Source organism: Salvelinus alpinus, chromosome 6 (genome assembly GCF_045679555.1).
Source record: "Salvelinus alpinus chromosome 6, SLU_Salpinus.1, whole genome shotgun sequence".
NCBI classification, from domain to species: domain Eukaryota; kingdom Metazoa; phylum Chordata; class Actinopteri; order Salmoniformes; family Salmonidae; genus Salvelinus; species Salvelinus alpinus.
In genome coordinates, this window is record NC_092091.1 from 13396279 (window position 1) to 13422997 (window position 26719).

The 26719-nt window shown below is 40.4% G+C and overlaps 1 protein-coding gene across 2 annotated transcripts in view; it reads left to right on the forward strand.

Moving 5' to 3' along the window:
• The window catches only part of LOC139578184 (ATP-binding cassette sub-family C member 8-like), a 152752-nt gene continuing 126033 nt past the window's right edge, over positions 1–26719 (forward strand). For both annotated transcript variants that reach the window (XM_071405476.1, XM_071405477.1), the window contains exons 1-2: positions 1–817; positions 18916–19057. In XM_071405476.1, the coding sequence (XP_071261577.1) occupies positions 670–817; positions 18916–19057 (290 nt within the window). In that variant the 5' untranslated portion in view covers positions 1–669. The remainder of the gene's footprint in view (positions 818–18915; positions 19058–26719) is intronic.

Below are 26719 nucleotides of genomic sequence, written 5' to 3' on the forward strand. Positions count from 1 at the left end.
GCCACCTCTAGCAGGCCGTCTGCTCTTTAGGGACGAACCGTCTCACATTCAGCCTTATGTATCATCTTGCAAGGTTGACTCTGAAATCTTATTTACAGAGATAGGAATAGCAGGTGCATCGAGGAAGGGCTCCCCTCTATCTAGTCGGTGTGTGTGAGTGTGTGTGTTTTGTGTCCTTTTGTCTGTGTTATGTGTTCCAGAAGAGCTGTGCAGCGTTTTGCATGAGAGAGCGAGCAGACAAAGCCGGCCGGCGAGCAGACGCTGGTGTAAAGGATGTGTGTTGGAGACTGGGGACCAGAATGTAGGAATTTATTACCAGCAAGCTTTCTGCCGACAAAGCTGCTTCTTAGACACCCGGAGAGGATCGGAGAGGGGGATGCTGTCTCCCTCTAACTGGACTGTGACTGCCCTTTGTCTGCTCCCACCTCTCTATCTCCCTCCTTGCCTTCTGGATCTGGGAGTGAGGATGTGAGCGACGAGAGGAACAAAGAGAGGAGGTCACATTCTAACCTTCTAACCTCAAGACCTGCTGCTGGAAATACATCTAAAAAGGAACAACATGATCTGAGAGATTCTCTCTCATTTTTTCTCTTTTTTCTCCTCCTCGTCCTCCCTTTCTTCCTCCTCCTGTTCCTGTGTCGGGTTCCTCCATAGAGTCACGGTTCCACCATGTCCTTGGCATTCTGTGGAAACGAGAACAACTCGTTGGCGTACAACGTGGACCGTGGCGTCCTCAACAACGGCTGCTTCCTGGACGCGCTCAACGTGGTGCCGCACATCTTCTTGCTCTTCATCACTTTCCCCATCCTCTTCATTGGTGAGTGTCCGCACAAGGTGAGAGCCCCCCGGCCCCATCACACACACAACAATCACATGACCGGGAAAGTATAGACACACACACAGCAAATTGGCCAGCGTTACCTAGTGTTGATTTTTCAGTATAACATTTCTAGTGTTGATTCAGGAGTTAAATGAACTCTGTAAGTGTTAAATTAGCACTCAGTGGTGTAAAAGAACCCCAATGTGGGTGTTAATAACCAGTGTAAGAGTGTGATTATGTCAGTTTTACTCTGTGGAGAGTAAAACGTTCCCATCAAAACCACCTCTATCGTTATCATATTTCCCAGCATGCTCTACTGCAGCTAGACTTTTTAGGATTGTTTTTAATATCTGTGTTTTTGCATGTACATTGATTGATATCAAAGGAAAGACTTCTGATATTTGTAATGTATTGTCTTAAACAGTTACATTTTTATGATAATATTAGCCTACAAGAGGAACTCACTTCGTGAAGTCCAGAGGACTGAAAATGAACAAATTCAACAACCATTTCTCTGTCACTAACAAATACAGTCATGGGTGGTAAAGCTTTTAATTTGTTATTTTTGTTCACCCGTGACTGGAAGTATTGTACAAGTTTAACTGCTACATGGTTCTGTAACTTAACGTTTGAGTCTGTCCAGTGCCAGGTCTGAGCTCTTTGTAAATGCTTATGTAAGAACTTGTGGTTATGGAGACTTGTGAATAATATTGTAATATACTGACATAAAGACATAAAAATGTCTAGGTGTAGTGGATAAAAACATTATGTACAGTACATTTGGAAAGTATTAAAACTTCTTCCCTATTTCCACATTTTGTTACATTACAGCCTTATTCTAAAATGGATTAAATAAAATGTTTTCCTTATCAATCTACACACAATACTCCATAACGACAAAATGAAAAAAAAATTATTCAGTATTCAGACCCTTTGCTATGAGACTCGAAATTGAGCTCAGGTGCATCCGGTTTCCATTGATCATCCTTCAGATGTTTCTACAACTTGATTGGAGTCCACCTGTGGTAAATTCAATAGATTGGACATGATTTGGAAAGGCACACACCTGTCTATATAAGCTCCCACAGTTGAAAGTGCATGTCAGAGCAAAAACCAAGCCATGAGGTCAAAGGAATTGTCTGTAGAGAGCTGAGACACAATTGTAGTACCCTGGGGAAGGCTACCAAAAATATATGCAGCATTGAAGGTCCCCAAGAACATAGTGGCCTCCATCATTTTTAAATGGAAGAATTTTGGAACCACCAAGACTCTTCCTAGAGCTGGCCTTGGTCAGGGAGGTGACCAAGAACCCAATGGTCACTCTGACAGAGCTCCTCTGTGGAGATGGGAGAAACTTCCAGAAGGACAACAATCTCTGCAGCACTCCACCAATCAGGCCTTTATGGTAGAGTGGCCAGACGTGAGCCACTCCTCAGTAAAAGGCACATGACAACCCGCTTGGAGTTTGCCAAAAGGCACCTAAAGGACTCTCAGACCATGATAAACAAGATTCTCTGGTCTGATGAAACCAAGATTGAACTCTTTGGCCTGAATGTCAAGCGTCACATCTGGAAGAAATCTGTCACCATCACCATGGTGAAGCATAGTGGTGGCAGCATCATGCTGTGAGGATGTTTTTCAGTGGCAGGGATTGGGAGACTAGTCAGAATTGAGGAAAAGATTAACGGAACGAAGTACAGAGAGATACTTGATGAAAACCTGCTCAGGACCTCAGAAAACCAAACAAGACAACGCAGGACTGGCTTCGGGACAAGTCACTGAATGTTCTTGTGTGGCCCAGCCAGAGCCCGGACTTGAACCCGATCAAACATCTCTGGAGAGACCTGAAAATAGCTGTGCAGCGACACTCCACATCCAACCTGACAGAGCTTGAGAGGATCTGCAGAGAATAATGGGGAAAACTCCTCAAATGCCACGCTTGTAGTGTCATACCCAAGAAGACTCAAGGCTGTAATCTCTGCCAAAGTTGCTTCAACAAAGTACTGAGTAATTATGTAAATGTAATATTTCCGTTTTTTGTTGTTGCAAAAAATGTACTTTCATCACTGGTGGTGATGATCAGGAGGATGAAAATTATGAAGATATTGTCAACATATGCCAGAGGAAGTGTACCGAGGCTTACTCCCTAAGATAATCAAGTATTACTGAGCCTTACTCCCTAATATCATCAATTATTACTGAGCCTTACTCCCTAATATAATCAATTATTACTGAGCCTTACTCCCTAATATCATCAATTATTACTGAGCCTTACTCCCTAATATAATCAATTATTACTGAGCCTTACTCCCTAATATAATCAATTATTACTGAGCCTTACTCCCTAATATAATAAATTATTACTGAGCCTTACTCCCTAATATAATCAATTATTACTGAGCCTTACTCCCTAATATCATCAATTAATACTGAGCCTTACTCCCTAAGATTATAAATTAATACTGAGCCTTACTCCCTAATATAATGAATTATTACTGAGCCTTACTCCCTAATATAATCAATTATTACTGAGCCTTACTCCCTAAGATCAGCAATTATTACTGAGCCTTACTCCCTAATATCATCAATTAATACTGAGCCTTACTCCCTAACATCATCAATTAATACTGAGCCTTACTCCCTAAGATCATCAATTAATACTGAGCCTTACTCCCTAAGATCATAAATTAATACTGAGCCTTACTCCCTAATATAATGAATTATTACTGAGCCTTACTCCCTAATATAATGAATTATTACTGAGCCTTACTCCCTAATATAATCAATTATTACTGAGCCTTACTCCCTAATATCATCAATTATTACTGAGCCTTACTCCCTAATAAGATCATCAATTATTACTGAGCCTTACTCCCTAAGATCATCAATTATTACTGAGCCTTACTCCCTAATAAGATCATCAATTATTACTGAGCCTTACTCCCTAATAAGATCATCAATTATTACTGAGCCTTACTCCCTAATATAATGAATTATTACTGAGCCTTACTCCCTAATATAATGAATTATTACTGAGCCTTACTCCCTAATATAATGAATTATTACTGAGCCTTACTCCCTAATATAATCAATTATTACTGAGCCTTACTCCCTAATATCATCAATTATTACTGAGCCTTACTCCCTAATAAGATCATCAATTATTACTGAGCCTTACTCCCTAAGATCATCAATTATTACTGAGCCTTACTCCCTAATAAGATCATCAATTATTACTGAGCCTTACTCCCTAAGATAATCAATTATTACTGAGCCTTACTCCCTAATAAGATCATCAATTATTACTGAGCCTTACTCCCTAATAAGATCATAAATTAATACTGAGCCTTACTCCCTAATATAATCAATTATTACTGAGCCTTACTCCCTAATAAGACCATCAATTATTACTGAGCCTTACTCCCTAAGATCATCAATTAATACTGAGCCTTACTCCCTAATAAGACCATCAATTATTACTGAGCCTTACTCCCTAAGATCATCAATTATTACTGAGCCTTACTCCCTAATAAGATCATCAATTAATACTGAGCCTTACTCCCTAAGATCATCAATTAATACTGCACCTTACTCCCTAAGATCAGCAATTATTACTGAGCCTTACTCCCTAATAAGATCATCAATTATTACTGCGCCTTACTCCCTAATAAGATCATCAATTATTACTGAGCCTTACTCCCTAAGATAATGAATTATTACTGCACCTTACTCCCTAATAAGATCATAAATTATTACTGAGCCTTACTCCCTAATAAGATCATCAATTATTACTGAGCCTTACTCCCTAATAAGATCATCAATTAATACTGAGCCTTACTCCCTAATAAGATAATAAAGTATTACTGAGCATTGTTCCCTAAGATCATCAATTATTACTGAGCCTTACTCCCTAAGATCATCAATTATTACTGCGCCTTACTCCCTAATAAGATCATCAATTATTACTGAGCCTTACTCCCTAAGGTCATCAATTAATACTGAGCCTTACTCCCTAAGATCATAAATTAATACTGAGCCTTACTCCCTAATATAATGAATTATTACTGAGCCTTACTCCCTAATATAATCAATTATTACTGAGCCTTACTCCCTAAGATCAGCAATTATTACTGAGCCTTACTCCCTAATATCATCAATTAATACTGAGCCTTACTCCCTAAGATCATCAATTAATACTGAGCCTTACTCCCTAAGATCATAAATTAATACTGAGCCTTACTCCCTAATATAATGAATTATTACTGAGCCTTACTCCCTAATATAATAAATTATTACTGAGCCTTACTCCCTAATATCATCAATTATTACTGAGCCTTACTCCCTAATAAGATCATCAATTATTACTGAGCCTTACTCCCTAAGATCATCAATTATTACTGAGCCTTACTCCCTAATAAGATCATCAATTATTACTGAGCCTTACTCCCTAAGATAATCAATTATTACTGAGCCTTACTCCCTAATAAGATCATCAATTATTACTGAGCCTTTCTCCCTAAGATAATCAATTATTACTGAGCCTTACTCCCTAATAAGATCATAAATTAATACTGAGCCTTACTCCCTAAGATAATCAATTATTACTGAGCCTTACTCCCTAATAAGACCATCAATTATTACTGAGCCTTACTCCCTAAGATCATCAATTATTACTGAGCCTTACTCCCTAATAAGATCATCAATTAATACTGAGCCTTACTCCCTAAGATCATCAATTAATACTGCACCTTACTCCCTAAGATCAGCAATTATTACTGAGCCTTACTCCCTAATAAGATCATCAATTATTACTGCGCCTTACTCCCTAATAAGATCATCAATTATTACTGAGCCTTACTCCCTAAGATAATGAATTATTACTGCACCTTACTCCCTAATAAGATCATAAATTATTACTGAGCCTTACTCCCTAATAAGATCATCAATTATTACTGAGCCTTACTCCCTAATAAGATCATCAATTAATACTGAGCCTTACTCCCTAATAAGATAATAAAGTATTACTGAGCATTGTTCCCTAAGATCATCAATTATTACTGAGCCTTACTCCCTAAGATCATCAATTATTACTGCGCCTTACTCCCTAATAAGATCATCAATTATTACTGAGCCTTACTCCCTAAGGTCATCAATTAATACTGAGCCTTACTCCCTAAGATCATAAATTAATACTGAGCCTTACTCCCTAATATAATGAATTATTACTGAGCCTTACTCCCTAATATAATCAATTATTACTGAGCCTTACTCCCTAAGATCAGCAATTATTACTGAACCTTACTCCCTAATATCATCAATTAATACTGAGCCTTACTCCCTAAGATCATCAATTAATACTGAGCCTTACTCCCTAAGATCATAAATTAATACTGAGCCTTACTCCCTAATATAATGAATTATTACTGAGCCTTACTCCCTAATATAATAAATTATTACTGAGCCTTACTCCCTAATATCATCAATTATTACTGAGCCTTACTCCCTAATAAGATCATCAATTATTACTGAGCCTTACTCCCTAAGATCATCAATTATTACTGAGCCTTACTCCCTAATAAGATCATCAATTATTACTGAGCCTTACTCCCTAAGATAATCAATTATTACTGAGCCTTACTCCCTAATAAGATCATCAATTATTACTGAGCCTTTCTCCCTAAGATAATCAATTATTACTGAGCCTTACTCCCTAATAAGATCATAAATTAATACTGAGCCTTACTCCCTAAGATAATCAATTATTACTGAGCCTTACTCCCTAATAAGATCATAAATTAATACTGAGCCTTACTCCCTAATATAATCAATTATTACTGAGCCTTACTCCCTAATAAGACCATCAATTATTACTGCGCCTTACTCCCTAATAAGATCATCAATTATTACTGAGCCTTACTCCCTAAGGTCATCAATTAATACTGAGCCTTACTCCCTAAGATCATAAATTAATACTGAGCCTTACTCCCTAATATAATGAATTATTACTGAGCCTTACTCCCTAATATAATCAATTATTACTGAGCCTTACTCCCTAAGATCAGCAATTATTACTGAGCCTTAGTCCCTAATATCATCAATTAATACTGAGCCTTACTCCCTAAGATCATCAATTAATACTGAGCCTTACTCCCTAAGATCATAAATTAATACTGAGCCTTACTCCCTAATATAATGAATTATTACTGAGCCTTACTCCCTAATATAATAAATTATTACTGAGCCTTACTCCCTAATATCATCAATTATTACTGAGCCTTACTCCCTAATAAGATCATCAATTATTACTGAGCCTTACTCCCTAAGATCATCAATTATTACTGAGCCTTACTCCCTAATAAGATCATCAATTATTACTGAGCCTTACTCCCTAAGATAATCAATTATTACTGAGCCTTACTCCCTAATAAGATCATCAATTATTACTGAGCCTTTCTCCCTAAGATAATCAATTATTACTGAGCCTTACTCCCTAATAAGATCATAAATTAATACTGATCCTTACTCCCTAATATAATCAATTATTACTGAGCCTTACTCCCTAATAAGACCATCAATTATTACTGAGCCTTACTCCCTAAGATCATCAATTATTACTGAGCCTTACTCCCTAAGATCATCAATTAATACTGAGCCTTACTCCCTAAGATCATCAATTATTACTGAGCCTTACTCCCTAATAAGACCATCAATTAATACTGAGCCTTACTCCCTAATAAGATAATAAAGTATTACTGAGCATTGTTCCCTAAGATCATCAATTATTACTGAGCCTTACTCCCTAAGATCATCAATTATTACTGCGCCTTACTCCCTAATAAGATCATCAATTATTACTGAGCCTTACTCCCTAATAAGATCATAAATTAATACTGAGCCTTACTCCCTAATCTAATCAATTATTACTGAGCCTTACTCCCTAATAAGACCCTCAATTATTACTGAGCCTTACTCCCTAAGATCATCAATTATTACTGAGCCTTACTCCCTAAGATCATCAATTAATACTGAGCCTTACTCCCTAAGATCAGCAATTATTACTGAGCCTTACTCCCTAATAAGATCATCAATTATTACTGCGCCTTACTCCCTAATAAGATCATCAATTATTACTGAGCCTTACTCCCTAATAAGATCATCAATTATTACTGAGCCTTACTCCCTAATAAGATCATAAATTATTACTGAGCCTTACTCCCTAATAAGATCTTCAATTATTACTGAGCCTTACTCCCTAATAAGATCATCAATTATTACTGCGCCTTACTCCCTAATAAGATCATCAATTATTACTGAGCCTTACTCCCTAAGATCATCAATTATTACTGCGCCTTACTCCCTAATAAGATCATCAATTATTACTGAGCCTTACTCCCTAAGGTCATCAATTAATACTGAGCCTTACTCCCTAAGATCATAAATTAATACTGAGCCTTACTCCCTAATATAATGAATTATTACTGAGCCTTACTCCCTAATATAATCAATTATTACTGAGCCTTACTCCCTAAGATCAGCAATTATTACTGAGCCTTACTCCCTAATATCATCAATTAATACTGAGCCTTACTCCCTAAGATCATCAATTAATACTGAGCCTTACTCCCTAAGATCATAAATTAATACTGAGCCTTACTCCCTAATATAATGAATTATTACTGAGCCTTACTCCCTAATATAATAAATTATTACTGAGCCTTACTCCCTAATATCATCAATTATTACTGAGCCTTACTCCCTAATAAGATCATCAATTATTACTGAGCCTTACTCCCTAAGATCATCAATTATTACTGAGCCTTACTCCCTAATAAGATCATCAATTATTACTGAGCCTTACTCCCTAAGATAATCAATTATTACTGAGCCTTACTCCCTAATAAGATCATCAATTATTACTGAGCCTTTCTCCCTAAGATAATCAATTATTACTGAGCCTTACTCCCTAATAAGATCATAAATTAATACTGAGCCTTACTCCCTAATAAGACCATCAATTATTACTGAGCCTTACTCCCTAAGATCATCAATTATTACTGAGCCTTACTCCCTAATAAGATCATCAATTATTACTGAGCCTTACTCCCTAAGATAATCAATTATTACTGAGCCTTACTCCCTAATAAGATCATCAATTATTACTGAGCCTTTCTCCCTAAGATAATCAATTATTAGTGAGCCTTACTCCCTAATAAGATCATAAATTAATACTGAGCCTTACTCCCTAATAAGACCATCAATTATTACTGAGCCTTACTCCCTAAGATCATCAATTAATACTGAGCCTTACTCCCTAAGATCATCAATTATTACTGCACCTTACTCCCTAAGATCAGCAATTATTACTGAGCCTTACTCCCTAATAAGATCATCAATTATTACTGCGCCTTACTCCCTAATAAGATCATCAATTATTACTGAGCCTTACTCCCTAAGATAATGAATTATTACTGCGCCTTACTCCCTAATAAGATCATCAATTATTACTGAGCCTTACTCCCTAATAAGACCACCAATTAATACTGAGCCTTACTCCCTAATAAGATAATAAAGTATTACTGAGCATTGTTCCCTAAGATCATCAATTATTACTGAGCCTTACTCCCTAAGATCATCAATTATTACTGAGCCTTACTCCCTAATATAATCAATTATTACTGAGCCTTACTCCCTAAGATCATCAATTATTACTGAGCCTTACTCCCTAAGATCATAAATTATTACTGAGCCTTACTCCCTAATATAATCAATTATTACTGAGCCTTACTCCCTAATAAGATCATCAATTATTACTGAGCCTTACTCCCTAATATCATCAATTATTACTGAGCCTTACTCCCTAAGATCATCAATTATTACTGAGCCTTACTCCCTAATATCATCAATTATTACTGAGCCTTACTCCCTAATATCATCAATTATTACTGAGCCTTACTCCCTAAGATCATCAATTATTACTGCGCCTTACTCCCTAATAAGATCATAAATTAATACTGAGCCTTACTCCCTAATATAATCAATTATTACTGAGCCTTACTCCCTAATAAGACCCTCAATTATTACTGAGCCTTACTCCCTAAGATAATCAATTAATACTGAGCCTTACTCCCTAAGATCATCAATTAATACTGAGCCTTACTCCCTAAGATCAGCAATTATTACTGCGCCTTACTCCCTAATAAGATTATCAATTATTACTGAGCCTTACTCCCTAATATCATCAATTATTACTGAGCCTTACTCCCTAAGATCATCAATTATTACTGCGCCTTACTCCCTAATAAGATCATCAATTATTACTGAGCCTTAATCCCTAATAAGATCGTCAATTATTACTGAGCCTTAATCCCTAAGATCATCAATTATTACTGCGCCTTACTCCCTAATATCATCAATTATTACTGCGCCTTACTCCCTAATAAGATCATCAATTATTACTGAGCCTTACTCCCTAATAAGATCGTCAATTATTACTGAGCCTTACTCCCTAATATCATCAATTATTACTGCGCCTTACTCCCTAATAAGATAATAAATTATTACTGAGCCTTACTCCCTAAGATCATCAATCATTACTGAGCCTTACTCCCTAAGATCATCAATTATTACTGAGCCTTACTTCATAATAAGATAATCAATCATTACTGAGCCTTACTCATTAATAAGATAATCAATTAATACTGAGCCTTAATCCCTAATAAGATAATCAATCATTACTGAGCCTTACTCATTAATAAGATAATCAATCATTACTGAGCCTTACTCATTAATAAGATAATCAATTAATACTGAGCCTTAATCCCTAATAAGATAATCAATCATTACTGAGCCTTACTCATTAATAAGATAATCAATTAATACTGAGCCTTAATCCCTAATAAGATAATCAATCATTACTGAGCCTTACTCATTAATAAGATAATCAATTATTATTGAGCCTCTTCCATGTGCTTCACAAAAACCAATGTGACCTTTCTGGTGGAATTTAGGCCCAACCAGCAGGAGCTAGAACCCTCTTCTACTGTAGGGGTTGGGTTACACATCCCTGCTCGCCTCCCATCCTCTTTTGCCTGGCTACCCCCCCCCCCCCCCCCCCCCTTTCCACTGGTGTCATAATCACTGTGTAACCGGCTGGCCACCTTCGTGTCATCAATGTATGACAAGTTCACTGTGCCCCTGTCCCTGTTGTTAAAGTTATTACAATGTGCTAAGGCATTCCTCCAGTGTCATTATCATTGCATGACTGGTGTTTTGTCCCTGTGACAGCTGTTAAAAGGACACTAATGTGCCTGGCTATGTGTCATCGGCGTGTGACTGACCAGTTCACTATGTCCCTGTCACACTGTTGGAGGGTGGCCATTACAACTGAAAAGGAACCCTATTCCCTTTACAGTGAACCACTCTGGGCTCTGGGAAAGAGATGTGCATGCCATACAAGATTTACCCTGAAACTAATAAGGACTCGTATTAACTAATTAGCTCAGAATGTAGATGAGATAAAAAGAGTGAAAGAGAGAGACAAGAAACAGAGAAAGACAGCAATAGAGAAGGAGAGAGAACTACTGTGTAAACTGATGCTAATGGTTATATGTTAAACTCATAAACTCACAAGGACCACCGTGGAGGTGAACGGCTACGGAGCAAACTGATCTCTGTTTCTCTCTGACTCTCTCTCTGTCTCTCTCCCTCTCAATTCAATTCAATTTAAGGTGGATTTATTGGCATGGGGAACATATGTTTACATTGCCAAAGCAAGTGAAATGGATAATAAACAAAAGTGAAATAAATAATACAAAATTACAAGTAAACAGAAATAATAAAGACATTTCAAATGTCATATTATGTCTATATACAGTGTTGTAATGATGTGCAAATAGTTACAGTACAAAAGGGAAAATAAATCAACATAGGTTGTATTTACAATGGTGTCTGTTCTTCACTGGTTGCCCTTTTCTTGTGGCAACAGGTCACAAAAACTGCTGCTGTGATGGCACACTGTGGTATTTCACCCAATAGATATGGGAGCTTATCAAAATTGGATTTGTGCACATAGCTTGTCTTCTCTAGAGAGCCCGGTTTGCCTTGGGCTCTCATTTGGAAAAAAACTTGTCCGGAGAAGACAAGGTGAGCGCTGCCATCAGTCCTGTGTCATGCCAACAGTAAAGCATCCTGAGACCATTCATGTGTGGGGTTGCTTCTCAGCCAAGGGAGTGGGCTCACTCACAATTTTGCCTAAGAACACAGCCATGAATAAAGAATGATACCAACATATCCTCCGAGAGCAACTTCTGCCAACAGTTTGGTGATGAACAATGCCTTTTCCAGCATGATGGAGCACCTTGCCATAAGGCAAAAGTGATAACTAAGTGGCTCGGGGAACAAAACATAGATATTTTGGGTCCATGGCCAGGAAACTCCCTAGACCTTAATCCCATTGAGAACGTGTGGTCAATCCTCAAGAGGCGGGTGGACAAACAAAAACCCACAAATTCTGACAAACTCCAAGCATTGATTATGCAAGAATGGGCTGCCATCAGTCAGGATGTGGCCCAGAAGTTAATTGACAGCATGCCAGGACGGATTGCAGAGGTCTTGAAAAAGAAGGGTCAACACTGCAAATATTGACTTTTTGCGTCAACTTCGTGTAATTGTCAATAAAAGCCTTTGATACTTATGAAATGCTTGTAATTATACTTCAGTATTCCATAGTAACATCTGACAAAAATATCTAAAGACACTTTAGAGGAAATTAATATTTGTGTCATTCTCAAAACTTTTGGCCACGACTGTATACTATGGTAGGAATACTCTAGTATTTCCTGCAGTGTTTTTGCAGACCTTACTGTAGTATTCACTGTAGTATTTTTAGGGACTGAAGTCCACAAAAACACTACCGTGAATACTGTAGTATTTACTGCAGTATCCCCCAGGAATGAAAAAAGTAGTATTTACTATGTTAATTACTGTAGTGTTTTTGCATACTGTAGTATGGTATACTATAGTATTTTGGGGGACTGTGGTATACTTTAATAGTTACTGTTTTCTCAGACTGTATTATTTACTAAAGTGTTTTTTTTCCTATCTTTGAGATAGAGGTGGGGGACTTTCTCCTTGAGAAAACCTGCAGGAGAATGTCTGTAGTATTTACTACATTGTTTTTTTGTGGATAATACTTTAGTATTTACTACAGTATTCTACGGTATACAAAAACATTCTATACTAGGTACTACACATGATCGGGGGATACTACAGTGTGTAGTATAGTATCCTACAGTATACTACAATTTTCTACAGAATTATATAGTAAATGAGTATACTCACCAGAGCAGGTGTCACTTTGTATGTGGGCGTTGCTTGGCGTGGGCGCACGGGCGGGCATGTCTATGTGTTTGTGTGCGTGCCTGCATTGCTGTGAGTGATTAACTCACCTCCCGACAGGGAAAGTGGCAGCATTAGCATAATGTAATTGGTAGAGACATGTTGTTTGAGGCAGCAGTTGGATGCGTTGATAATGAAACCCATGACACTTTGATTATTATATCATTTTAATTAGCATTTTGTCAGTTAGTACCAGGCGTGATAACCCAGAAGCACAGCAAAATAAGCTATTCATGTCCTTTAAAAGCATGACCCCACTGGGCACAGACGTGTAGTCTGATTTACATTTGTTTGATTTGTCAACTAATGGGAATTCAACAAGAAATCAGCTAAATATTTCACCATGTCATTGAATTTATGTTCAAATTTGGGTGAAAAAAAAAAAAATGCCCTTACGTTGATGACTTTTTGCAAATCCAATTCATTTTCCATGTTGATTCAAGGTCATCACATAGATTTTTGTGGGTTGAAATTACCTGTAAACAACGTTTTGCCCACATGTCTAACTGGCGGCTACTGCCTGGCTCAAGACCACATTAGTCCATTGAGCTAAAATCCTAGATGTTATCGTTTAGGAGCTTACTGTAATGAAAAGAAAATTCCAGCACACTGGTGGTCTATAGTCTTTCTACGTTAATGGTAGTTTGACCGAAACATTGGTAAATAAGATCCATTAAATGTCGGAAACATCTAGATCACCTATGTGCAGCCATTTTTATCTCAATATCAACTGATTTCTGGATATCAGTTAAGTACCTTACTGTGATTGTTTTAAATTTAAAAAATGGTCTAAAAGAAACAAAAATAGCTTCTTAGCACAATGCAATTCCTCAAGCAAGAAGTTTGCTCGGACTGCTTGGGAGTGGTCTGAGGGAGGGGTCTAATCGGAGGAGCCTAATGGATGGGATGTGTAACCTGAAAACGAGCCGCTATTGGCAGTGAGGAGGGAAAACTCTTTTTGTTATTGGTCTATTAACTTATATGTCCAAAAACTCCACCCAGACAAACAAACTAAAACTTCAGGCGTTTTTTTTCAAACGGTTTTTACATGAAGTGCATTATCATAATTTTCACAATCACATTTTTGACTGCACTGTCCCTTTACTGATGATAGAAAAAATCTCCATGCATATAGCAGCACATAAGGTGTGCGAGTTTACTTTATAATAGCTTGTGGGGCTCACAGGAAGTCTCAGGCAAGGTAGTGTTGTTCTCTTTCTGTCTAGACAAGCCTAGCTGCAGGCACCGGAGGCTACAGACAAGGTTACTGTGGTGACCCACCTCACAGTGAAGGCCTTCACAGACTTGGCCGGTTGCCACTGACTCCCCTCGGATTACCTTTTATCTGGTCCTGCTCCTATGACCTTTTATCTTGTCCTGATCCTATGACCTTTCATCTTGTCCTGATCCTATGACCTTTCATCTTGTCCTACTCCCATGACCTTTCATCTTGTCCTGATCCCATGACCTTTCATCTTGTCCTACTCCCATGACCTTTCATCTTGTCCTGATCCCATGACCTTTCATCTTGTCCTGATCCCATGACCTTTCATCTTGTCCTACTCCCATGACCTTTCATCTTGTCCTGATCCCATGACCTTTCATCTTGTCCTACTCCCATGACCTTTCATCTTGTCCTGATCCCATGACCTTTCATCTTGTCCTGATCCTATGACCTTTTTATCTTGTCCTGATCCTATGACCTTTCATCTTGTCCTGATCCTATGACCTTTCATCTTGTCCTGATCCTATGACCTTTCATCTTGTCCTACTCCTATAACTCACAGGGACAACTTCCTTGTTAAGCTTTTCAAGGTTTGACTGAGAGTTAGCAGAATTGAATCTACAGCTTTAAACAAATGTCTGGAAGTGAATACACCTGAAAGGGATTGTGTGTGTCCACCACAGTCCCTGTACGTGAATCAGTAGTCTGAGGTGTTTTATTTGAGGCCAGGATTATATCTAATCAGCAGAAGATCCGCCTTATAGCACACTTGACATTTGAAGGTAATTTATGATTGAGCTGACATGTTCAGCGTTTACCGTGATTGCGGTATGTGTGAACACGAAACATTGCCTTTAAAATGTGCATAGCTGAAAAAGCTTGATTGGATTGAATCCCGGCTGTAGACAAGTAAAATGTATAATATTATTGTGGATGCTTAGTGGAAATTGACTCCCACCTGTCCAACTTTCTCCTAGTGCTTAATTTGTAAATTGGGACCTGCCGGAACAAAAAGTGAACTGAGGTACCAGAATGCATTAAAAGAAAGAGGTTATAATAAAGCATTGCGTATGTATTATTTTTCTAAGCCTAGGGTCTGGGAAAAGACACACTTATTGTACAATACAAGGAGGAAATTATAGTCCTAAAATAACGTTCCAGTTCCACAGACTCACTCAATGATGCACAGCTCACTCACCGGCGATGGCCAATGCGCTCCTGCCGAAAGCCTATATCTTCCTTGTTTTACTTTGTCAAACAATGTCGTTCGCTCAATAGGCCTATTTGGAAGTTGATAACATATTTGGTAGCCTACAAACAGTTTAGTATTCTCTTTTCAGCAGAATCCAAAGCCTGTTTTGCATGTTGTTCACTGACAGATAAACGGTGCGTTCCCGACGGTAGGAATGCCTTGTGATTGGGCAACACACAAAACACACAATAAGCTATTGATCCTCTGTGGCTAAATTGTAGACCTATTCCTGGTGTAGATTTCTGAATGATTTAATTTATGCTGTGGCACCTCCAGCACCCTTCCCTATGATTCTATGAGGAAATACATTTAGAAAAAAAAACTGTAGACCACCTTTATACCACACACAGAGACACATACAAAGCTCTCCCTCGCCCTCCATTTGGCAAATCTGACCATAATTCTATCCTCCTGATTCTTGCTTACAAGCAAAAGCTAAAGCAGGAAGTACCAGTGACTCACTCAATTCGGAAGTGGTCAGATGACGCGGATGCTACGCTACAGGACTGTTTTGCTAGCACAGACTGGAATATGTTCCGGGATTCATCCAATGGCATTGAGGAGTATACCACCTCAGTCACTGGCTTCATCAATAAGTGCATCGACGATATCGTCCCCACAGTACATATCCAAACCAGAAGACATGAGGCAACATCCGCACCGAGCTTAAGGCTAGAGCTGCCACTTTCAAGGAGCGGGACACTAATCCCAACACTTATAAGAAATCCCGCTATGCCCTCAGACAAACCATCAAACAGGCAAAGTGTCAAGACAGGACTAAGATTGAATCCTACTACACCGGCTCTGACGCTCGTCAAATGTGGCAGGGCTTGCAAACTATTAAGCACTACAAAGGAAAACCTAGCCGCGAGCTGCCCAGTGACGCAAGCCTACCAGACGAGCTAAATGCCTTTTATGCTCGCTTGGAGGCAAGCAACACTGAAGCATGCATGAGAGCACCAGCTTTTCCGGACGACTGTGTGATCACGCTATCCATAGCCGATGTGAGCAAGACCTTTAAACAGGTCAATGTTCACAGGGCCAGATGGATTACCAGGACGTGTACTGAGAGCATGCGCGGACCAACTGGCAAGTGACTTCACTGACATTTTCAAACATAGTCCCTGTGCCCAAGAAAACAAAGGTAACCTCCCTAAATGACTACCACCCTGTAGCACTCACGTCAGTAGCCATGAAGAGTGTTGAAAGGCTGGCCATGGCTCACATCAACACCATTATCCCGGAAACCCTAAAACCCACTCCAATTCGCATACCACCCAAACAGATCCACAGATGACGCAATCTCAATCACACTCCACACTGCCTTTTCCCACCTGGACAAAAGGAACACCTACTGTATGTGAGAATGCTATTCATTGACTACAGCTCAGCATTCAACACCATAGTGCCCTCAAAGCTCATCACTAAGCTAAGGACCCTGGGACTAAACACTTACCCCTGCAACTGGATCCTGGACTTCCTGACGGGCCACCCCCAGGTGGTAAGGGTGGGCAACACAACATCTGTCACACTGATCCTCAACACTGGGGTCCCTCAGGGGTGCGTGCTCAGTCCCCTCCTGTGCTCCCTGTTCACCAACGACTGCGTGGCCAAGCACGACTCCAACACCATCATTACGACATAAAAGTGGTAGGCCTGATCCCCGACGATAGGAGGGCCAAACGATGTGACAGCCTATAGGGAGGAGGTCAGAGACCTGGCAATGTGGTGCCAGGACAACAACGTTTCCCCCAATGTGAGCAAGACAAAGGAAAAGGAGGGCCAAACAGCCCCCATTAACATTGTCGGGGCTGTAGTGGAGTGGGTTGCGTGTGTCTACATCACCAACGAACTATCATGGTCCAAATACACCAAGACAGTTGTAAAGAGGGCATGACAACACATTTTCCCCCTCAGTAGACTGAAAAGATTTGGCACGGGTCCCCAGATCCTCAAAAAGTTCTACAGCTGCACCATCGAGAGCATCCTGATCGGTTGAGTCACCGCCTGGTTATGCAACTGCTTGGCGTCCAAACATAAGACGCTGCAGAGGGTAGTGCGTACAGCCCCGTACATCACTGGGGCAAGCTTCCTGCCATCCGGGACCTATATACTAGGCGATGTCAGAGGAGGGCCCAAAAAATTGTCAAAGACTACCGGAGAGCCAAGTCTAGGTCCAAAAGGCTCCTTTACAGCTTCTATCCCCTAGTCATAAGACTGCTGAACAATTAATCAAATGGTCACCCGGACTATTTACATTGACCCCCCTTGTTTGTTATTGTCATTTTATTGTGTTACTTTTTATTACATTTTTTACTTTGGTTTATTTAGTAAATCTTTTCTGCATTGTTGGTTAAGGGCTTGTGAGTAAGCATTTCACGTTAACGTCTACATCTCTTGTAGTCGGTGCATGTGACAAATTACATTTGATTTGACTTTAAGTGCAATGCTGGACAGATGAGAGTTGCAGGCTCATGTTTATCAGAGCAGAGAGAGGTAGAGGGATAATAGAAAGGGAGTTCTGTAAGAGATACAGGCACGCGTTTCACTCTCACCACAGCAATGGCCACGCATTGGTCTATACAGGTTTGAGCAAATCATAAACCTGGGCCAGCCCAACACAAATCAATTATTATAATATCGGGCACGTTTTCACATGATGTGGGGGCAGGAGAATTACAGAGGAGGCAACTTGAATTAACTCAGATTTTATTATAATTTTTACATTGCAAACGGTGAAAATACATTTTCATACCTAGAGAGGTACTGACACTTGCCAAATGGGTTTCGCAACGAAGCATTACAAAATTGAGGGGTTCCCCTGTTCCGGCAGGATCTGGCTGAAACTAAGCACTGCTATCTCTCATCAGATCAGATAAAGAAGTGAGGGAAGCTACGTTAGTCAGGCGTCACACTGTTCTCTGAGGTTAACTTCCTGTTTCCTGTGTTATTGTTGACATCAGAAAGACGTCACACTGTTCTTTGAGGTTAACTTCCTGTGTTGTTATTGTTGACATCAGACAGACGTCACACTGTTCTCTGAGGTTAACTTCCTGTTTACTGTGTTGTTATTGTTGACATCAGACTGACATCACGCTGTTCTCTGAGGTTAACTTCCTGTTTCCTGTGTTGTTATTGTTGACATCAGACGTATGCCACACTGTTCTCTGAGGTTAACTTCCTGTTTCCTGTGTTGTTGTTGTGTTTGCTGTGTGCTGTAAGGCTGGGGCAGCCAGAGCTCCAAGGTGCACATCCACCACAGCACCTGGCTGCACTTCCCTGGTCACAACCTGCGCTGGCTCCTCACCTTCATCCTCCTCTTTGTCCTGGTCTGTGAGATTGCTGAGGGGATCGTCTCCGATGGGTGAGTCCATTTCCCCCTAATCCTCTACTGCAGTGGTTCTCAATCCTGGTCCTGGGGACACAAAGGGGAGAACATTTGTGTTTTTGCCCTAGCACTACACACCTGATTCAAATCATCAAAGCCTTTTGATGAGTTGATCATTTGAATCAGCTGTGTAGTGTTAGGGCAAAAACATAAATGTTCACCCCTTTAGGTCCCCAGGACCAGGATTGAGAACCAGTGCTCTACTGGAACTATAGCCATGTTTGACGTACCCTTCCCAAAAACCTCCCCAGCACCTCCCCAGTACCTCATCAATACCTCCACAGTACCTCATCAATACCTCCCCAGTCCTCTTGGACTGACGAGTGAGGCCGGTTGGACGTCCTGTCAAATTCTCTAAAACGACGTTGGAGGCAGCTTATTGTAAAGCAATTAACATAACATTTTCTGGCAACAGCTCTGGTGGATGTTCCTGCAGTCAGCATGCCAATTGCACACTCCCTCAACTTGAGACATCTGTGTCATTGTGTTATGTGACAAAACTGCACATTTTAGAGAGACCTTTTATTGTCTCCAGCAAAAGGTGCACCTGTGGAATGATCATGCTGTTTAATCATCTTCTTGATATGCTACACCTGTCAGGTGGTTGGATTATCTTGGCAAAGGAGAAATACTGTAAACAAATTTGCGTCTGAATATTTTCTGAATGCACTTTGTGTGTATATATATACACTGCTCAAAAAAATAAAGGGAACACTTAAACAACACAATGTAACTCCAAGTCAATCACACTTCTGTGAAATCAAACTGTCCACTTAGGAAGCAACACTGATTGACAATAAATTTCACATACTGTTGTGCAAATAGAATAGACAACAGGTGGAAATTATAGGCAATTAGCAAGACACCCCCAATAAAGGAGTGGTTCTGCAGGTGGTGACAACAGACCACTTCTCAGTTCCTATGCTTCCTGGCTGATGTTTTGGTCACTTTTGAATGCTGGCGGTGCTTTCACTCTAGTGGTAGCATGAGACGGAGTCTACAACCCACACAAGTGGCTCAGGTAGTGCAGCTCATCCAGGATGGCACATCAATGCAAGCTGTGGCAAGAAGGTTTGCTGTGTCTGTCAACGTAGTGTCCAGAGCATGGAGGCGCTACCAGGAGACAGGCCAGTACATCAGGAGACGTGGAGGAGGCCGTAGGAGGGCAACAACCCAGCAGCAGGACCGCTACCTCCGCCTTTGAGCAGGAGGAGCACTGCCAGAGCCCTGCAAAATGACGTCCAGCAGTCCACAAATGTGCATGTGTCTGCTCAAATGGTCAGAAACAGACTCCATGAGGGTGGTATGAGGGCCCGGCGTCCACAGGTGGGGGTTGTGCTTACAGCCCAACACTGTGCAGGACGTTTGGCATTTGCCAGAGAACACCAAGATTGGCAAATTCGCCACTGGCGCCCTGTGCTCTTCACAGATGAAAGCAGGTTCACACTGAGCACGTGACAGACGTGACAGAGTCTGGAGACGCCGTGGAGAACGTTCTGCTGCCTGCAACATCCTCCAGCATGACCGGTTTGGTGGTGGGTCAGTCATGGTGTGGGGTGGCATTTCTTTGGGGGGCCGCACAGCCCTCCATGTGCTCGCCAGAGGTAGCCTGAATGCCATTAGGTACCGAGATGAGATCCTCAGACCCCTTGTGAGACCATATGCTGGTGCGGTTGGCCCTGGGTTCCTCCTAATGCAAGACAATGCTAGACCTCATGTGGCTGGAGTGTGTCAGCAGTTCCTGCAAGAGGAAGGCATTGATGCTATGCACTGGCCCGCCCGTTCCCCAGACCTGAATCCAATTGAGCACATCTGGGACATCATGTCTCGCTCCATCCACCAACGCCACGTTGCACCACAGACTGTCCAGGAGTTGGCGGATGCTTTAGTCAAGGTCTGGGAGGAGATCCCTCAGGAGACCATCCGCCACCTCATCAGGAGCATGCCCAGGCGTTGTAGGGAGGTCATACAGGCACGTGGAGGCCACACACACTACTGAGCCTCATTTTGACTTGTTTTAAGGACATTACATCAAAGTTGGATCAGCCTGTAGTGTGGTTTTCCACTTTAATTTTGAGTGTGACTCCAAATCCAGACCTCCATGGGTTGATAAATTTGATTTCCATTGATAATTTTTGTATGATTTTGTTGTCAGCACATTCAACTATGTAAAGAAAAAAGTATTTAATAAGAATATTTCATTCATTCAGATCTAGGATGTGTTATTTTAGTGTTCCCTTTATTTTTTTGAGCAGTGTATATATATATATATACAGTGGGGAGAACAAGTATTTGATACACTGCCGATTTTGCAAGTTTTCCTACTTACAAAGCATGTAGAGGTCTGTAATTTTTATCATAGGTACACTTCAACTGTGAGAGACGGAATCTAAAACAAAAATCCAGAAAATCACATTGTATGATTTTTAAGTAAATAATTAGCATTTTATTGCATGACATAAGTATTTGATACATCAGAAAAGCAGAACTTAATATTTGGTACAGAAACCTTTGTTTGCAATTACAGAGATCATACGTTTCCTGTAGTTCTTGACTAGGTTTGCACACACTGCAGCAGGGATTTTGGCCCACTCCTCCCTACAGATCTTCTCCAGATCCTTCAGGTTTCGGGGCTGTCGCTGGGCAATACGGACTTTCAGCTCCCTCCAAAGATTTTCTATTGGGTTCAGGTCTGGAGACTGGCTAGGCCACTCCAGGACCTTGAGATGCTTCTTACGGAGCCACTCCTTAGTTGCCATGGCTGTGTGCTTTGTGTCGTTGTCATGCTGGAAGACCCAGCCACGACCCATCTTCAATGCTCTTACTGAGGGAAGGAGGTTGTTGGCCAAGATCTCGCGATACATGGCCCCATCCATCCTCCCCTCAATACGGTGCAGTCGTCCTGTCCCCTTTGCAGAAAAGCATCCCCAAAGAATGATGTTTCCACCTCCATGCTTCACGGTTGGGATGGTGTTCTTGGGGTTGTACTCATACTTCTTCTTCCTCCAAACACGGCGAGTGGAGTTAGACCAAAAAGCTCTATTTTTGTCTCATCAGACCACATGACCTTCTCCCATTCCTCCTCTGGATCATCCAGATGGTCATTGGCAAACTTCAGACAGGCCTGGACATGCACTGGCTTAAGCAGGGGGACCTTGCGTGCGCTGCAGGATTTTAATCCATGACGGCGTAGTGTGTTACTAATGGTTTTCTTTGAGACTGTGGTCCCAGCTCTCTTCAGGTCATTGACCAGGTCCTGCCGTGTAGTTCTGGGCTGATCCCTCACCTTCCTCATGATCATTGATGCCCCACGAGGTGAAATCTTGCATGGAGCCCCAGACCGAGGGTAATTGACCGTCATCTTGAACTTCTTCCATTTTCTAATAATTGCGCCAACAGTTGTTTCCTTCTCACCAAGCTGCTTGCCTATTGTCCTGTAGCCCATCCCAGCCTTGTGCAGGTCTACAATTTTATCCCTGATGTCCTTACACAGCTCTCTGGTCTTGGCCATTGTGGAGAGGTTGGAATCTGTTTGATTGTGTGTGGACAGGTGTCTTTTATACAGGTAACGAGTTCAAACAGGTGCAGTTAATACAGGTAATGAGTGGAGAACAGGAGGGTTTCTTAAAGAAAAACTAACAGGTCTGTGAGAGCCGGAATTCTTACTGGTTGGTAGGTGATCAAATACTTATGTCATGCAATAAAATGCAAATTAATTATTTAAAAATCATACAATGTGATTTTCTGGATTTTTGTTTTAGATTCCGTCTCTCACAGTTGAAGTGTAACTATGATAAAAATTACAGACCTCTACATGCTTTGTAAGTAGGAAAACCTGCAAAATCGGCAGTGTATCAAACTTTTGACTGGTACTGTATATCAAAAAATATTTGATGAAAAATGGTATTTGACCTTACTGCTATTAGCCCATACAAACGCATTAAACAACACATTCAGTACATGGGACAGATGGTCCCCCTCAAAAAATCGAAAGGAAGTTTGTTCTGAAGTGTTTGTCCTATATCTGAGAGATATAAGAAAGATCAGGAAACATTGGTTATATATACAGTATATATATATATTAATATATATATACAGTGGGGAGAACAAGTATTTGATACACTGCCGATTTTGCAGGTTTTCCTACTTACAAAGCATGTAGAGGTCTGTAATTTTTATCATAGATACACTTCAACTGTGAGAGACTGAATCTAAAACAAAAATCCAGAAAATCACATTGTATGATTTTTAAGTAATTAATTTGCATTTTATTGCATGACATAAGTATTTGATCACCTACCAACCAGTAAGAATTCCGGCTCTCACAGACCTGTTAGTTTTTCTTTAAGAAGCCCTCCTGTTCTCCACTCATTACCTGTATTAACTGCACCTGTTTGAACTCGTTACCTGTATAAAAGACACCTGTCCACACACGCAATCAAACAGACTCCAACCTCTCCACAATGGCCAAGACCAGAGAGCTGTGTAAGGACATCAGGGATAAAATTGTAGACCTGCACAAGGCTGGGATGGGCTACAGGACAATAGGCAAGCAGCTTGGTGAGAAGGCAACAACTGTTGGCGCAATTATTAGAAAATGGAAGAAGTTCAAGATGACGGTCAGTCACCCTCGGTCTGGGGCTCCATGCAAGATCTCACCTCGTGGGGCATCAATGATCATGAGGAAGGTGAGGGATCAGCCCAGAACTACACGGCAGGACCTGGTCAATGACCTGAAGAGAGCTGGGACCACAGTCTCAAAGAAAACCATTAGTAACACACTACGCCGTCATGGATTAAAATCCTGCAGCGCACGCAAGGTCCCCCTGCTCTAGCCAGCGCATGTCCAGGCCCGTCTGAAGTTTGCCAATGACCATCTGGATGATCCAGAGGAGGAATGGGAGAAGGTCATGTGGTCTGATGAGACAAAAATAGAGCTTTTTTGGTCTAAACTCCACTCGCCGTGTTTGGAGGAAGAAGAAGGATGAGTACAACCCCAAGAACACCATCCCAACCGTGAAGCATGGAGGTAGAAAGATCATTCTTTGGGAATGCTTTTCTGCAAAGGGGACAGGACGACTGCACCGTATTGAGGGGAGGATGGATGGGGCCATGTATCACAAGATCTTGGCCAACAACCTCCTTCCCTCAGTAAGAGCATTGAAGATGGGTCGTGGCTGGGTCTTCCAGCATGACAACGACCCAAAACACACAGCCAGGGCAACTAAGGAGTGGCTCCGTAAGAAGCATCTCAAGGTCCTGGAGTGGCCTAGCCAGTCTCCAGACCTGAACCCAATAGAAAATCTTTGGAGGGAGCTGAAAGTCCGTATTGCCCTGCGACAGCCCCGAAACCTGAAGGATCTGGAGAAGGTCTGTATGTGGGAGTGGGCCAAAATCCCTGCTGCAGTGTGTGCAAACCTGGTCAAGAACTACAGGAAATGTATGATCTCTGTAATTGCAAACAAAGGTTTCTGTACCAAATATTAAGTTCTGCTTTTCTGATGTATCAAATACTTATTTCATGCAATAAAATGCAAATTAATGACTTAAAAATCATACAATGTGATTTTCTGGATATTTGTTTTAGATTCTGTCTCTCACAGTTGAAGTGTACCTATGATAAAAATTACAGACCTTTACATGCTTTGTAAGTAGGAAAACCTGCAAAATCGGCAGTGTATCAAATACTTGTTCTCCCCACTGTATATATATATTAATATATATATATACTGTATATATAACCAATGTTTCCTGATCTTTCTTATATCTCTCAGATATAGGACAAACACTTCAGAACAAACTTCCTTTCGATTTTTTGAGGGGGACCATCTGTCCCATGTACTGAATGTGTTGTTTAATGCGTTTGTATGGGCTAATAGCAGTAAGGTCAAATACCATTTTTCATCAAATATTTTTTGATATACAGTACCAGTCAAAAGTTTGAACAAACCTACTCATTCAAGGGTTTTCCTTAAGTTTTACTATTTTCTACATGGTATAATAATAGTGAAGAAATCAAAACAATGCAATAACACATATGGAATCACGTAGTAACCAGAAAAATCTAAATATATTTTATATTTGAGATTCTTCAAAGTAGCCACTCTTTGCCTTGATGACAGCTTTGCACACTCTTGACATTCTCTCAACCAGCTTCATGAGGTAGTCACCTATAATGCATTTCAATTAACAAGTGTGCCTTGTTAAAAGTTATTTTGTGGAATTTATTTACTTCTTAATGCGTTTGAGCCAATCAGTTGTGTTGTGACAAGGTAGGTGTGGTATAAAGAAGATAGCACTATTTGGTAAAAGACCAAGTCCATATTATGGCAAGAACAGCTCACATAAGCAAAGAGAAACGACAGTACATCATTACTTTAAGAAATGAAGGTCAGTCAATATGGAAAATTTCAAGAACTTTGTGCAGTCGTGAAAAGCATCAACTGCTATGATGAAACTGGCTCTCATGAGGATCGCCACAGGAAAGGAAGACCCAAAGTTACCTCTGCTGCAGATAATAAATTAATTTAACTGCACCTCAGATTGCAGCCCAAATAAATGCATCACAAAGTTCAAGAAACAGACACATCTGAACATCAACTGTTCAGAGGAGACTGCGTGAATCAGGCCTTCATGGTCGAATTGCTGCAAAGAAACCACTACTAAAGGACACCAATAAGAAGAAGAGATTTGCTTGGTCCAAGAAACACGAGCAATGGATATTTGACCGGTGGAAATCTGTCCTTTGGTCTGATGAGCCCAAATTTGCCAAGAGTAAGTGGGAACTCCTTTCAGACTGTTGTAAAAGCATTCCTCATGAAGCTGGTGGGAGAATGTCAAACAATGGGTTGTTTGTTATCCAACTGACTGTGTTATGTCCAATATTTTACCCAAATCTAAAACTTCTTAGGGCTAGACGTCGCGCAAGCGGGACACCTGTCGACAACTTCTGGTGAAATTGGAGGGCGCGCAATTCAAATAAATAATCATAAAAATTATGGATATTAAACATTTAGGTACGTACATGTGTCTTATATCGGTTAAAAGCTTAAAGTCTTGTTCATCTAACTGCATTGTCCGATTTCCAATAGGCTTTACAGCGAAAGCATGCCATGCGATTGTTTGAGGACAGCGCCCCACATCAAAATATTTTTCAACCAGCACAGGCTTCATAAAATCACAAATAGCGATTAAATATTCACTTACGTTTTGAAAATATTCCTCTGATTTGCAATCCAAAGGGTCCCAGCTACAACATGTATGGTTGTTTTGTTAGACAAAATCCTTCTTTATATCCCAAAAAGTCAGTTTAGTTGGCCCCATCGATTTGAGTAATCCACTCATTCAACATGCAGAGAAAGGAATCCAAAAAGCTACTGCTAAACTTTGTTAAAACAAATCAAAATACATTTCTATTTAATCGTCAGGTACCCTAAAATGTAATTAAACTATAATATTTCCTACGTAAAGAAGTATGTTCAATAGGAAAGCGCAAAATTAGCAGGTACGCACGCAGACTGATTTCCAACTCTGACTCCCAGTACTAAAACTCAAAATTCTTCCTTGTTTGGGAAGAAACAAGCCTGAAACCTTGAACAAAGACTGTTGACATCTAGTGGAAGCAATAGGACTTGCAAT